Source organism: Chlorocebus sabaeus, chromosome 13, assembly GCF_047675955.1.
Source record: "Chlorocebus sabaeus isolate Y175 chromosome 13, mChlSab1.0.hap1, whole genome shotgun sequence".
Lineage (NCBI taxonomy): Eukaryota > Metazoa > Chordata > Mammalia > Primates > Cercopithecidae > Chlorocebus > Chlorocebus sabaeus.
The window spans coordinates 7,288,413-7,301,218 of record NC_132916.1 but is presented as its reverse complement, the minus strand read 5'-3'; the positions used below and the strand labels follow the sequence as shown (position 1 = coordinate 7,301,218).

The window sequence follows — 12,806 nt, the reverse complement described above, 5'->3', positions numbered from 1 at the left end:
TTGCTTTGGAGAAAGTATAATTTTTCTTAGGTAAATCAAAGAGGACTTTCCCCCAAGGATTTTGGTAGAAAGGGTAGTCCCTAACAATTTCTTCAACACTGTCATTACAAAGAGAAGTTGGACATTTTGTGGAAGGGACTTGCATTCTTGACTGGCATCTAATATTTTGTCAAACTCTTTAATACTGTCTGTTTTAGGTTATATGTTGTTGGACAGTTGTACCTGTTCTAGCTGTATACTGCTCCCAGTTCATAGTTTGTGTTAATACTTGTGAAAATGTATTGCTAAACGATGAGCTATTGTAATTAAATCTGAGACTTAGCAAGAAATTCATAAGGGCTATAGATTTTATTTCAACTTAGTATTAAAAAGACATTTAACCTGAGTAAGTAAATGTAGATATACTTTATATTTTAAGAGCTGTAAGTTCCAGCAAGTGAATAATATATTGTGACCCCCTCCTTTTTTTTTTTTTCAGTTTAATTTTGTTGGGAGAATCCTTGGACCTAGAGGACTTACAGCCAAACAACTTGAAGCAGAAACCGGATGTAAAATCATGGTCCGAGGCAAAGGCTCAATGAGGGATAAAAAAAAGGTAAGTCCTTGAAAATGGCTTGTGTCTTTATGTGAGTAACTTACTATACTTTTACATCTCAATAATAAAATTTCCAGATATTTTTGTGCTTAAAACACTATATTCCAGGCCGGGCACTGTGGCTCATGCCTGTAATGCCAGCACTTTGGGAGGCCGGGGCAGGCGGATCGTCTGAGGTCAGGAGTTTGAGACCAGCCTGGCGAACATGGTGAAACCCTGTCTTTACTAAAAAAATACAAAAATTAGCTAGATGTGGTGGCGGGTGCTTGTAATCTCAGCTACTCAGGAGGCTGAGGCAGGAGAATCGCTTGAACCTGGGAGGCAGAGGTTGCAGATCGTGCCACTGCACTCCAGCCTGGGCGACAGGAGTAAAACTCCGTCTCAAAAACGAACAAACAAACCCACTATGTTCCATGTCAGGAACCTTTAAAACTTTTTAAAGGTGTTGTCATGATTTTCCCTTGTTTTTCTTTTTTGTTTGTTTGTTATTTTTGAGATGGAGTCTCACTCTGTCGCCCAGGCTGGAGTGCAGTGGTGCAGTCTTGGCTCACTGCAGCCTCCGCCTTCTGGGTTCAAGTGAGTCTCCTGCTTCAGCCTCCTGAGTAGCTGGGATTACAGGTGCTCGCCACCATGCCCAGCTAATTTTTGTAATTTTAGTAGAGATGGAGTTTCACCATGTTGGTCAATCTGGTCTCGAACTCATGACCTCGTGATCCACTCACCTCAGCCTCCCAAAGACCTGGGGTTATAGGCATGAAACACCACGCCTGGCAATTTTCCCTTGTTCATTATCATTTTTTTACTTAGCAAATTAAAATATCAGTTCATCATGTTACTTTCCTTTGTTATTTACTTTTGGGAAGCTGCCATTTTGGAAATTAGTCAGACTGTAATGTGTGTAAAAGTATATAACTAAAAGTTTGAAAAATCTGAAATATTTCTTTTGATGAGATTTAAGTAAGAATGGTCAGATAACTTTGGATGTATGTCACATCACTGGGAGAGTTAGAAGACAACTCTATTGAAAGGAAGGCGGTCACTAGCCATGTGAGATATGTTGCGGGTTTCATCCACATTTTGTGTTGATTTTACATTTTAAAGTATTTTGTTTCTGTTTCTGTGGGTTTTTTTCTCCTGCCATTTCTTCTTTTGCTGGTTCAACTAGTAAAGACCCAACTATCTAAATATTATTTTTAGGAAGATTTTATTAACCTAGTTTGTTTTATCCAGCAATACTGTGAGGTAGGATAGTTTTGAATTTCTGTTCTTGTAAAAATTGGCGGATTTAAAAAACTAGATTTTGATGGCCAAAGATTGAAAGTATTTTAGGAAGGTTTGGTCTATCTGTCTTTCTGTCTGTCTGTCTCTTTCTTTCTTCCTTCCTTTCTTCCTTTCTTTCCATTGACTTGAAGGGGCTATCTAGGAATGGTGCGTGGTTAACGGTGTTAGACCATGTCCACTGAATCGCTTTGTGGAACTTACGGAATGAACGCCAGACCCACAGGGTATCTGATAAACGTGTTTTCTGAGCCCTCCGCCTCATGTCTTTTAAGCCCTCACATAAGCTGACTGGGTCTCATTCATTTTTGCTCCTCATCAGTGATTTAGTAGCCAAGAAATTTGGGCAAAAAGTTCTCATAATATTGATTATTTAAAAATCTTATAATGTATTCTTTGTCAGCTGTGTTTAAAGATATTTTCATGGGCGTCTATGAGTTCTTGAGCATTTTTAGATGTATTAAATTTTTTTATTAGAATCTTAAAAGAATTGTGTGTATTTCGAATCAGTTGAGTGATAACCTTTTCAGATGAATGTTGCCATAAAGTTTTGGTTCTCATGTTTGGACTTAGGATTATGTGGGCATTAAGTAATACTGTTTAATTGCCTATGGACAGTGAATGAAGTCTTGACAACTGACAGATATATAAATCTGTACAAAAAGGTTAGTATATATTCATCAGTTAAGCTGTTCTGTCAGCCAGTTAACGAAACCCCTTTCCCCCTCTTCTGAGTTTCTGTGAATTCTGTAGTAATGACCCTCCACTCACCTTTCTCACTCTTTCAAGCCCTCCCAGACAGTGAGCATTAGAGCTTGTAATTGTGTGATTATACTGTTGTGTTCTTATAAGTGTTTATAATAAAAGTAAAGTCAGAATGGAATGCTTGACCATTTGGTAAAGAACATGAAAAGAGATGGAAACAAAAAGAAGTATTGATGTAAGTAATAAAGATAGCTCATTGAGATGTATTTCAGGAGTTCAAGAGAAAAAGCCGTTTGCTTTAAACTTTTCTACAGTGTTTTCCATATATATATAGACGTGTGTGTGTATATATATATGTGTGTATATATAATGTGTGTATAGATATATGTATATCTACACACACTAAGAAAGCTAGAAAATCTTAATTTACTGATTGCCTGTTTTACTTTTAACAAAAAAGGTTATGATGGGAATGTTGTGTGCTGGTCTGAATCCTTCCCTACACTGGTAAACTCAGTGAGAGCCTACCATGGCTATTTTATGGAGTATTAATTTCCTTGGTGTTTGGTGAGTACCTGACAGAGTGCAGGCCTTGAAAAAATATCTGTGAAAGGAGTGACTAGTTCAGGTAATAAATGAAAGGCTTAGGTGCACCTTCCCTCATGTTCCCTGAAAAGGTTTGGTAAATAAAGAAAATTGTAAATGCTGTGTACTTCTAATGCTTTGGGGAAGATAGTACTATATTATTCTAAGCTGCTGGTTTTAAGCAAATAAGTTAATATGCCACTTTAATTTTCATTTTCTTGGATTGTTATTTCAGCATTATTGATGGGCTCAACAGCATTGGTTTAGTGCATAAATACCCAGTGGAATGGTACTGGTTAAGATCACAGAACCAGGGCTTGAAAACTATTATGAACTTCTTGTCTGTATTGGCTAAGTTTTATTATTCCTGTTTTGTAAATGAAGAGACCAAAGCTTCGGGGAAGTTGAGTAATTTGCCAAAGGTCACACACCAAAATGTGGCAGTCAAATTTGAAACTAGGCTGGGTGCAGTGGCTCACACCTGTAATCTCAGCACTTTGGGAGACTGAGGCAGGAGGATCCCAGGAGTTGAAGACCAACCTGGGCAACATAGTGAGACCCCCATCTCTACAATAAAACTTTAAAAAAAATTAGCCAGGTGTGGTGGTGTGCACCTGTAGTCCCAGCTGCTAGGTAGGCTGAGGTGGGAGGATGCTTGAGCCCAGGAGCTGAGGAACAGTGAGCTATGATTGTGTGCCGGTGCACTCCAGCTTGGGCTACAGAACGAGACTCTGTCTTGGGAGAAGAAAAACAAAAAAACAAGTCTAAGTTCTATGCTGTTGTACATTATTTTCTAATTATAAACCATTTCTAAGAGTGATAACTTCAGACGTATTAGAACAACTTGAATATTGAGCATTATAAACTTTGACTACCATTTCATATACACCACTCAGTACACTTCTGACACCAGATGCTGTGAGGGTTTCTCCCCACAAACCAAACAAATCTCCAGGAAGCACCATCTGGATGTCCTCTAATTCAATTCAAAACTGGGAATGATGTCACATACCACAGGTTGAGGGCTCAGTCCCATAAGACTGTCTCCACTTCAGATGCCAGTTGCAAGCCCCAGTGATGACCTGTGCTTTTGACCGACCAGCTATAAATGTGTTTTTTTTGCAAGCCCCTCCTCAGGTTCAATTAATTTGCTAGAGTAGTTCACCGAACTCAGGGAAACACTTTACTTACTTATTATAAAGGATATTACAAAGGATACCGATGAACAGCAGATGGAGAAGATGAATAGGGCAAGACATGTGGAAAGGGGCTCAGAACTTCCATCCCTTCTCCAGTGTGCCACCCTCTATGTTCCTCCATGTGTTCAGCTATTTGGAATCTCTCCAAACCCTGTCCCTCTGGGTTTTTTTAACGGAGGTTGCATTATGTAGGCATGACTGATGTTCATCATTGGCCATTGGTGTTCGACTCAACATTCAGCCTTTCTCCATTCCTTAGAGGTTGGGGAATGAGGCTGAAAGTCTCAGCTCTCTATTTTATTTGGTTGGGGTTTCTCTGGCAATCAGCCTTGATCTTGAGACTATCCAGGACCCCCACCCATTTGTTACCTCATTATACAAAAAGACACAAACACGTTCCAGACCACCACAATAAGGGAATATTGCAATAAAGCTAGTCACACATTTTTTTAGTTTCCTAGTGCATATACAAGTTATGTTTATACCATACTGTAGTCTATTAAGTGTGTAACAGCATTTTGTCTAAAAAATATATATATACTTTAGTTTAAAAATAGTTTATTGCTAAAAATTGCTAATGATCATCTGAGCCGTCAGGGAGTTTTACTCTTTTGCTGGTGGAAGACCTTGCCTGGATGTTGATGGTCGCTGACTGATCAGGGTGGTGGTTGCCAATGGTTGGGGTGAGTGTGATGATTGCTTAAAATAAGAACAACGAAGTTTGCCTCATAGATTTACTCTTCCTTTCCCAAAAGATGTCTCTGTAGCATGCAGTGCTCTTTGATAGCATTTTACCCACAGAACTTTTGCTGTTGCTTTATAAACTAAGTTTATGTAATATTCTAAATTTTTTTATTGTCTTCAACAGTGTTCACAGTATCTTCACCACAAATACATTTCATCTTAAGAAATCACTTCCTCTGCTCATCCATAAGAAGCAACTCCTGATCAAGTTTGATCATGCCATTGCAGCAATTCAGTCACATCTTCAGGCTCCACTTCCAATTCTAGTTCTCTTGCTCTTTCCACCACATCTGCAGTTTCTTCCCCCATCATACTCCTGAACCCCTCAGAGTCTTTCTTGAGGGTTGTAGTTAACTTTTTCCAGACTCCTGCTAATGTTGATATTTTGGCCTCTCTCCATGAATCATGAATGTTCTCAGTGGCATTAAGAATGGTAATTCCTTTCCAGAAGATTTTCAATATACTTTGCCCAGATTTATCAGAGGAATCACTATCTGTGGCAGCTGTAGGCCTATGAAAGACAGTTCTTAAATAATAAGGCTTGAAAGTCTAAATTACCCCTTGATCCATGGGCTACAGAATGAATGCTGTGTTAGCAGGCATGATACAACATCTATCTCCTTGTATGTCTCTACCGGAGATTTTGGGTTACCAGGTGCATTGACAATGAGCAGTGATATTTGGAAAGAAATCTCTTTTTCTGAGCAATATGTCTCAACAGTAGGCTTAAAATATTCAGTAAACCTTTCTCTGCTGACATCCAGGCTTTGTTGTTCCAGTTATGGAGCACAGGCAGGGTACCTCAGCTTCCCCCCCCCGCCCCAAAGACAGAGTCTCACTGTACCACCCAGACTGGTGTGCAGTGGTGCAATCTCAGGTCACTGCAACCTCCGCCTTCTGGATTCAAGCGATTGTGCCTCAGCCTGCTGAGTAGGTGGAGTTACAAGCATGCACCACCACACCCAGCTAATTTTTTTGTATTTTTAGTAGAGATGAGGTTTCGCCGTGTTGGCCAGGCTAGTCTCGAACTCCTGGCCTCAAGTGATCTGCCCACCTTGGCCTTCCAAAATGCTGGGATTACAGGTGTGAGCCACTGCACCTGTCCCGTTTAGCATAATTTTTAAGTGCCGTAGTATTTTTGGAATGGTAAATCAGCATTGGCTTCAACATAAAGTCACCAGTTGCATTAGCCCCTAACAAGAGAATCAGCCTGTCTTTGGAAGGTTTGAAGCCAGGCTTTGACTTCTCTCTAGCTATGAAAGTTTTAGATGTCATTTTCTTCCAGTAGTAGTCCAGACACACACACTACTTATCACTTAAGTTCACTGTCTTATATGGACATGGTTGGTGTACCCCAGAACAATTACAGTAATAATTTCAGAGATTACTGTCTACGGGTCACCATGGCAGACATAATAATAATAGTAATGTAAGAGTTTGAAATATTGTGAGAATTACCAAAATGCTGCTTGGAGACACGAATTGAGCACATGCTGTTGGAAAAAATAGTGCCACAAGGTTTGTTTGATGCAGGGTTGCCATAAGCCCTCAATCTGTAAAACTACAGTATATGTGAAATACAATAAAAGGAGGTATGCCTGTATTACTTGGGAGATTCAAGGGTTTTAGGAGATTTGTGCCAGGAAACAAAGACCAATTATATTTATTTTATCATAAATCACAATATCATACTATCATTCCTTTGATGTTTCAGGAATTCTCCCTAGAGGTTTTAATCCCATGTTCTTAATGGAAATCTATATACTTGAGCAGATTACAAATGCTAGAGGAGTAATTTTAGATGAGACTGGGTGCATTCAGGGTGGTATGGCAGACTAGAGGAGTAATTTTAGGAAAAGAAAGTAATTATGGTGTTTCGCTTGAGGTTGCAGAGGCCGTATCCAGGGCTGTGAAAGAAATGTATTCATGCTAGGAGGCGTGGTCCGCCTTTAGAAACAGGTGGGAGTCAGCTGGTTCTAATGTAGCAAATGAGAATATATAAACCATTAAAACAGAACAGTGTTTTGCACATCATTAGGTACTTGGCAAATTGTTGTGGAGTGACAAGTAGTACCTTGAAGTTCACCCTTCGGGAATACATATGCATTGTCATTGTAGGTGGTGCCATTTATGGATTTGTCTTATCAGTCTGCAATTTGTCAGCTCTTCTGAGATCTCCCTTCTCATAAACAAGAGGAGACTAAGTAGCAATGCTTGTGGGTTCCTCCTTCTCACCTCTTTTTCTTGCCTCCCTTCTCTCCCAATGTGTTGAGCGGTGAAATGTGTGCAGTTTATCAAAAGCCATGTCAGGCCAGATGTTGCATCATCTGGAAATGTGCAAAGACTCAGCAATTCCAGTTCAAATTCTTTGCTCAAAATGAAGGGATGTGCACTCTTCTTCTAGCCATTCTAGGGCTGCTGCTGCAGTGGCTAGAGCAGGGGTGTCCGATCTTCTGGCTTCTCTGGACCACATTGGAAGATGACAAATTGTCATGGGCCACACATGAAATACACTAACAATAGCAGATGAGCTGAAAAAAAAACAAAGAAACAAAAAACAAAACTAAAAAACCATAATGTTCTAAGAAAGTTTACGCATTTGTGTGGGGCCACACTCAAAGCCTTCCTGGGCTGCATGCGGCCCATGGACCGGGGGTTGGACAAGGTTGGGCTGGATGGTTTCAACCACTTTCACTGTCTGTGCCACATCATGTTCAGACCATGGGACAACCTTGGAAAAGAGTCACACTCTTCTAACAGAAATGGAGCCTTAAAGAAGTGAAGTATGCCACCGGGTTCCTCATTTCTACCTAAAGAGTGCACAAAATAGAAACTTCTATCTCTCACTGGATACTCAAATTCAGTTGTGTAAATCATTCTTATCAGAATGTGGGCTTTGAAATCAATTGGTAATAGTTTTTAACAATACTTGTTTCCCAAATATATTTGGCCGTAGTCTCTCCTTTTTTAAAGATGTCTCTATAACTTCCTGAAGAGCTACAGTGTTTTGTGGAACATGGCTTATGAAATGTTATTAGAGTCATATTGTATAGTTGCAGACATAGGTGGAATTTTTGAATTTTGTTTTACAGAACTTATTTAGGTAGAGCAATTAATAACTTTTTTCACATGATACTTTTCATATACATTACAAATCGTTAAGTATCTCTTAATAGCAGAGATTTCTTAGCCCTATTTGTTGTGCTTAAAATATATTTTAATTGGTCAATGTGTTACATTTTTAGAAAAGTGAGAAAGTAGGCCAGGCACGGTGGCTCATACCTGTAATCCCAGCACTTTGGGAGGCCGAGGCGGGCAGATCACCTGAGGTCGGGAGTTCGAGACCAACCTGACCAACATGTGGAAACCCTGTCTCTACTAAAAATACAAAATTAGCCAGGCATGCTGGTGCATGCCTGTAATCTCACCTACTCTGGAGGCCGAGGCAGGAGAATCGCTTGAACCCAGGGGGCGGAGGTTGGGGTGAGCTGAGATTACGCCATTGCACTCCAGCCTAGGCAAGGAGAGCGAAACTCCATCTCAAAAAAAAAAAAAAAAGAAAAGAAAAGAAAAGTGAGGAAGTCCCAGAGGGTCTCAAGAAAAATAAAGGCTCCTGACATTCCATTAGTTTAGACACTACCCTTGTTTATAGTTTGGTATGTCTTGTAGGTTGTTCTTCATGCAGTTATACATATATACACATGTGGTGTATTAAGTGGATCATATTATATTTGCTGCTTTATAATCAGCATTTTTTCCTGCAACTCTATATTCTGTCCTATGTCAGTTCACCAAATAGTAGAGCTTTATGCCTAAGACTTTGTGCTAGGTGATAGGAACGTGCACTTAAAGGACATTTCAAGGCAGCCTTCATAGTGATATGCAAAAATAAATTTCCTTGAATTTTTGGGTGGGGGAACTTGCAAGTTTTTTTTATGAAATATGTTACTGCTGTGTCAACACTTTGAAAGAGATAAATTAATTCAGTCTTGTGATTGATACACCAGAGTGGCTTTGGCAGTTGGTAGCATAACATCAAGTACAAGTAGGAAAGTAGGGTTCCAAACAGCCTGTTTTATCCATCTTGTTGAATACTTAGCTCTCTGACAAGCTCTAGCATGGGTATGGTTTTTTGTTTTTTGTTTTAACTTTTCATTATGCACAGTTTTAAGCAATGGAAAGACAACAAGTAGAGTAGTGAATTCTCATTTACCCATCACCCACGGTCAGCATTACCTCTCTCTTTTGAAGAGGGAACTCTCTCGTTCCCCATTGCCTCTCTCCACCTTTTGCCTCACAGATTGTTTTGGAAGCAAATTCAGATGTATAATTTCAACTGTAAATGTTTTATTAGCTATCTCTGAAATAGAAGAACTCTAATGATAATGTGTTTGTGTTTTAATCTCTAGAAAATTCTTTATCATCAAATATGTAGTCAGTGTTAATAGCTTCCCTGGTGTCTCATAAATATACTTTTAAAATGATTTGTTTTAATGAGCATACAAATGAGGGTCATCTACATTGTAATTGATAGATCTCTTAAGCCACTTTCCAGACGGCCATTTCTCCCTCTTGGCGTCACTGGGTGATTTGTCTTGAATTCCCGTGGATTTTGCTGGTGGCATTTTCATGGTGGTGGTTAACATTTATCTCTGTTCGCCATATTTCTTGTAAATTGGTAGTGACAAAGGTTTAATTAGATTCAGCTCTGCCACCTTCTCTTCCTCATTTCTATTCTTTTTTGAAGGAATATTTCATAACTAGTGTTGTGATAGTAGTACATAAAGTCTCATTTCCTCTCTGTGATTTTAGCAATCATTGTTGATTGTTTTCTAGGTCCTTTTTTTTTCTCAGTGGGAGTTGCAGAATAGCTATATTCTATTTCTTCATTCATATTAGCTAGATACAGTTTTTAGCAGAAAGGTAGAATAAATGTTTAATTATTTGCTAGTTTTTAAATAGTGAATTGGTTCCCAGAAATCCTACAGACCGAAAGAATGAGTGTTTTTCTTCCCCCGCTTTGGGTATCACTACGAATGCATTGAAACAGTTGTATATGTTTCGTTCATTGAAGTTATTATTTTTCACTGGTGCTCAAGTTGTTTGGCCATTGGAGGGACTTCTTCGCATTGACTTCTAAATCTTTTCAATATAAACCTAGTAGATGGGAATAGTAACTTTGCTTTCTAGTGTAGTGTGATACGATACCCTGCACTCTTCTTATAAGAATTCTTCCTCAGACTTGGCATCAGCCAATTTTTCAGGGAATCTTTGTTAACAAAAAACACTGACTGAAAACAAAACAAAAACAGAGAGAAATAGTGCAGAGATTATAATCTGGGCTCTAGTGATGCTCATTATTGTAGGCTTTTCAGAGCTGTGAAATACACACGAATATTTTCACAAATTCATTCTCATTAAATTTAGGACTATAATGTTTTTATTTAATCTTCTATCTGTATCTTCTTTCTTACTGAAAATTCTGGTTCCTAATGACACAAAATAATGGTTCATTTGCTTTATTTCAAAAAGGAATCTACTACCAATTATATAGTTGGTGACAACAGTTTTACACTGAGCTCTTACTCTTTTGAGGGTATATCCACTAGATACAAGTTACCATCTTTTAAAGCACTTGGAATAATTTTTATATGTAACAGTTATGCTAGTATACAGATCCATGGTTAGGTTCGTTTGTTGCACTTGATTTTCTAGTTGTGGAAATTGCATAAAATATTTTCCTGTTTTCTACTTTAAAATATTTACATGGCTCCAAAGCAAAATATACAAAGCAGAGAATTTTTATAAAGTATGACTTTTATCTCTGGCCCATTTGTTTACCTAGTCCTCCCTTTCTGTTTGGGTAGATTTTTTATTTGTAGTTTTTGGTTTATCCTTCCATTTCTTTCTTTTTTTTTAAAACATAAGCAGTTATGTAACAGTTTTTTCTGTGTGTATGTGTGTGTGTAATTTCTCCTTTCATAGATTATTATACTCAGCACTTTTTCATACCTTTATTATTTGTTTCACTTAACAGTGTATTGTGATCATTTAATGGGAGTGTATAAAGAACAGCCTTTATTCCTTTTTTTGCCGTTACAAATAGGAATAGTGCTGTGTTGACAAGCGTTTCTTGAAGTTGCTAGTTTATATGTGGGATAGAATTGTAGAAGTAGGATTGTGGTGTGTGATTTTGTTAGTTAGTGCTAAATTCCACTGTCTTGGGGTGGTGGTTTGCATTACCATCAGCAGTGTATGAGAGAGAGTAGCAGTTTCCCCACAGCTTCACAAAACTTTGCTCTGTTTTGCAATAGATTGAGCATCTGTTAAAGGCACTTTCAAAGAAGTTATGCTGTGTGTGTGTGTAAAAGTCATTACTGTTATGAACACTGTTACCATCTTCAGTTTCCCAACTATTGTTTGTAGTGTTTTTTTAAATTTTCTGACTGAAGCAGTTTATAAATAATGGTTAGGCTTACTTGAAATGGTACCATTACAGCATGTCTTAAGGCACATTGTAATTGTAATAACTTCTGATTGGGCTTAATAAACTACTTACTATTTAAATGTTTTTAAGTGGAAATATACTTTGATTTTCCATAAGCTTACAAGCTTTTCTCAGCTAGGGTTCCTCATCTGAACCACAGAACGTAGGAGTTATTTCATTTTATTAAGGATGATTCATCAAGAGAGCCATTATTGTTATTGTTACACAGGAGATAAGTTAACCATATGTAATTTATGTCTTGGGCTGGGCATTGAAATTTGATTCTCATGTGGAATTCTTAGTTGAGAGAGGTGTCCCCTGTGAGAAATGGTTTTTTCTTGCATTTTATATTACTGCCTCACCATCAAACCATATATATATCCCCCTCTTCCTTCGGTCTCCCTTATTGGTACCATTTGATGAGATGAATTAGGGAGTAGGAACTGTTACAGATTCTTTGTTAAAGGGTTAATCTTACAAATTGCCTCTTTACCAACTTTTATGAATCCAATTGAATAGTAGAATTAGCTATAAAAACAGATGAGCTGCTTTAGAGAAGTGGCAATGAAATGTGTACTCTTATATAACGTGGTCTAGAGGGAACCTTATTAAGTCACGAAGTCTAAACCATCTTTGTGATACTTAATTCTGTGATATTTCAGTAAGTAGTACTACAAATGACTGTTAGTCAGTTTTCAATACCTTCTGCCATAGTTAATTTAATACAATCTGAGGCAGCAGTTATTTTTTTGAATGCCTATGATTTTTTGCCCTCAAGGAACTTTCACCCCTGGGAGACTGATATATTGACAGTGAACTAATACAACGGAGATAATATATACATCGTGCCACAGGACGTCAAGAAGTAATGTGTTCTTTGAAAGTTGAAGGTTTTTAAAGGAAGCTAGAGAAGATTGACTGAAGTAGGAGTTTACCAGTCAAATAAGTAAAATGGTATTCTAGACATCAGAAGTAGAATCAACCAGGGTATGTTGCTATGTGGATGCTCGGTGTGTCTCAGTGGAAGATATGGGGCACAGTGGAATGTTGGTATTGGAGATAAGGCTGAGGTCTGAGGATAAAGGACCTTGAACCTTATATCCAAATTGATTTCATTTTGAAAGCCATGCACTGACACTCTTTTCTTTTAAAGATGAGAAGTTATATGACATATTGTTTTGGAAAGGTAACTTGACAGTAGTGGAAGAGGTGG

At 38.2% G+C, this 12,806-nt stretch overlaps 1 protein-coding gene across 7 annotated transcripts in view; it reads left to right on the top strand.

Moving 5' to 3' along the window:
- QKI (QKI, KH domain containing RNA binding) overlaps nt 1-12,806 on the top strand; it is a 163,443-nt gene that overhangs the window by 63,050 nt on the left and 87,587 nt on the right. For all 7 annotated transcript variants that reach the window (XR_005241348.2, XM_038001188.2, XM_038001187.2 and 4 more), the window contains exon 3: nt 479-595. Coding sequence is in view for 6 of the 7 variants with exons in the window: in XM_038001188.2 (XP_037857116.1) it covers nt 479-595 (117 nt within the window). In the remaining variant the exon portion in view is untranslated. The remainder of the gene's footprint in view (nt 1-478; nt 596-12,806) is intronic.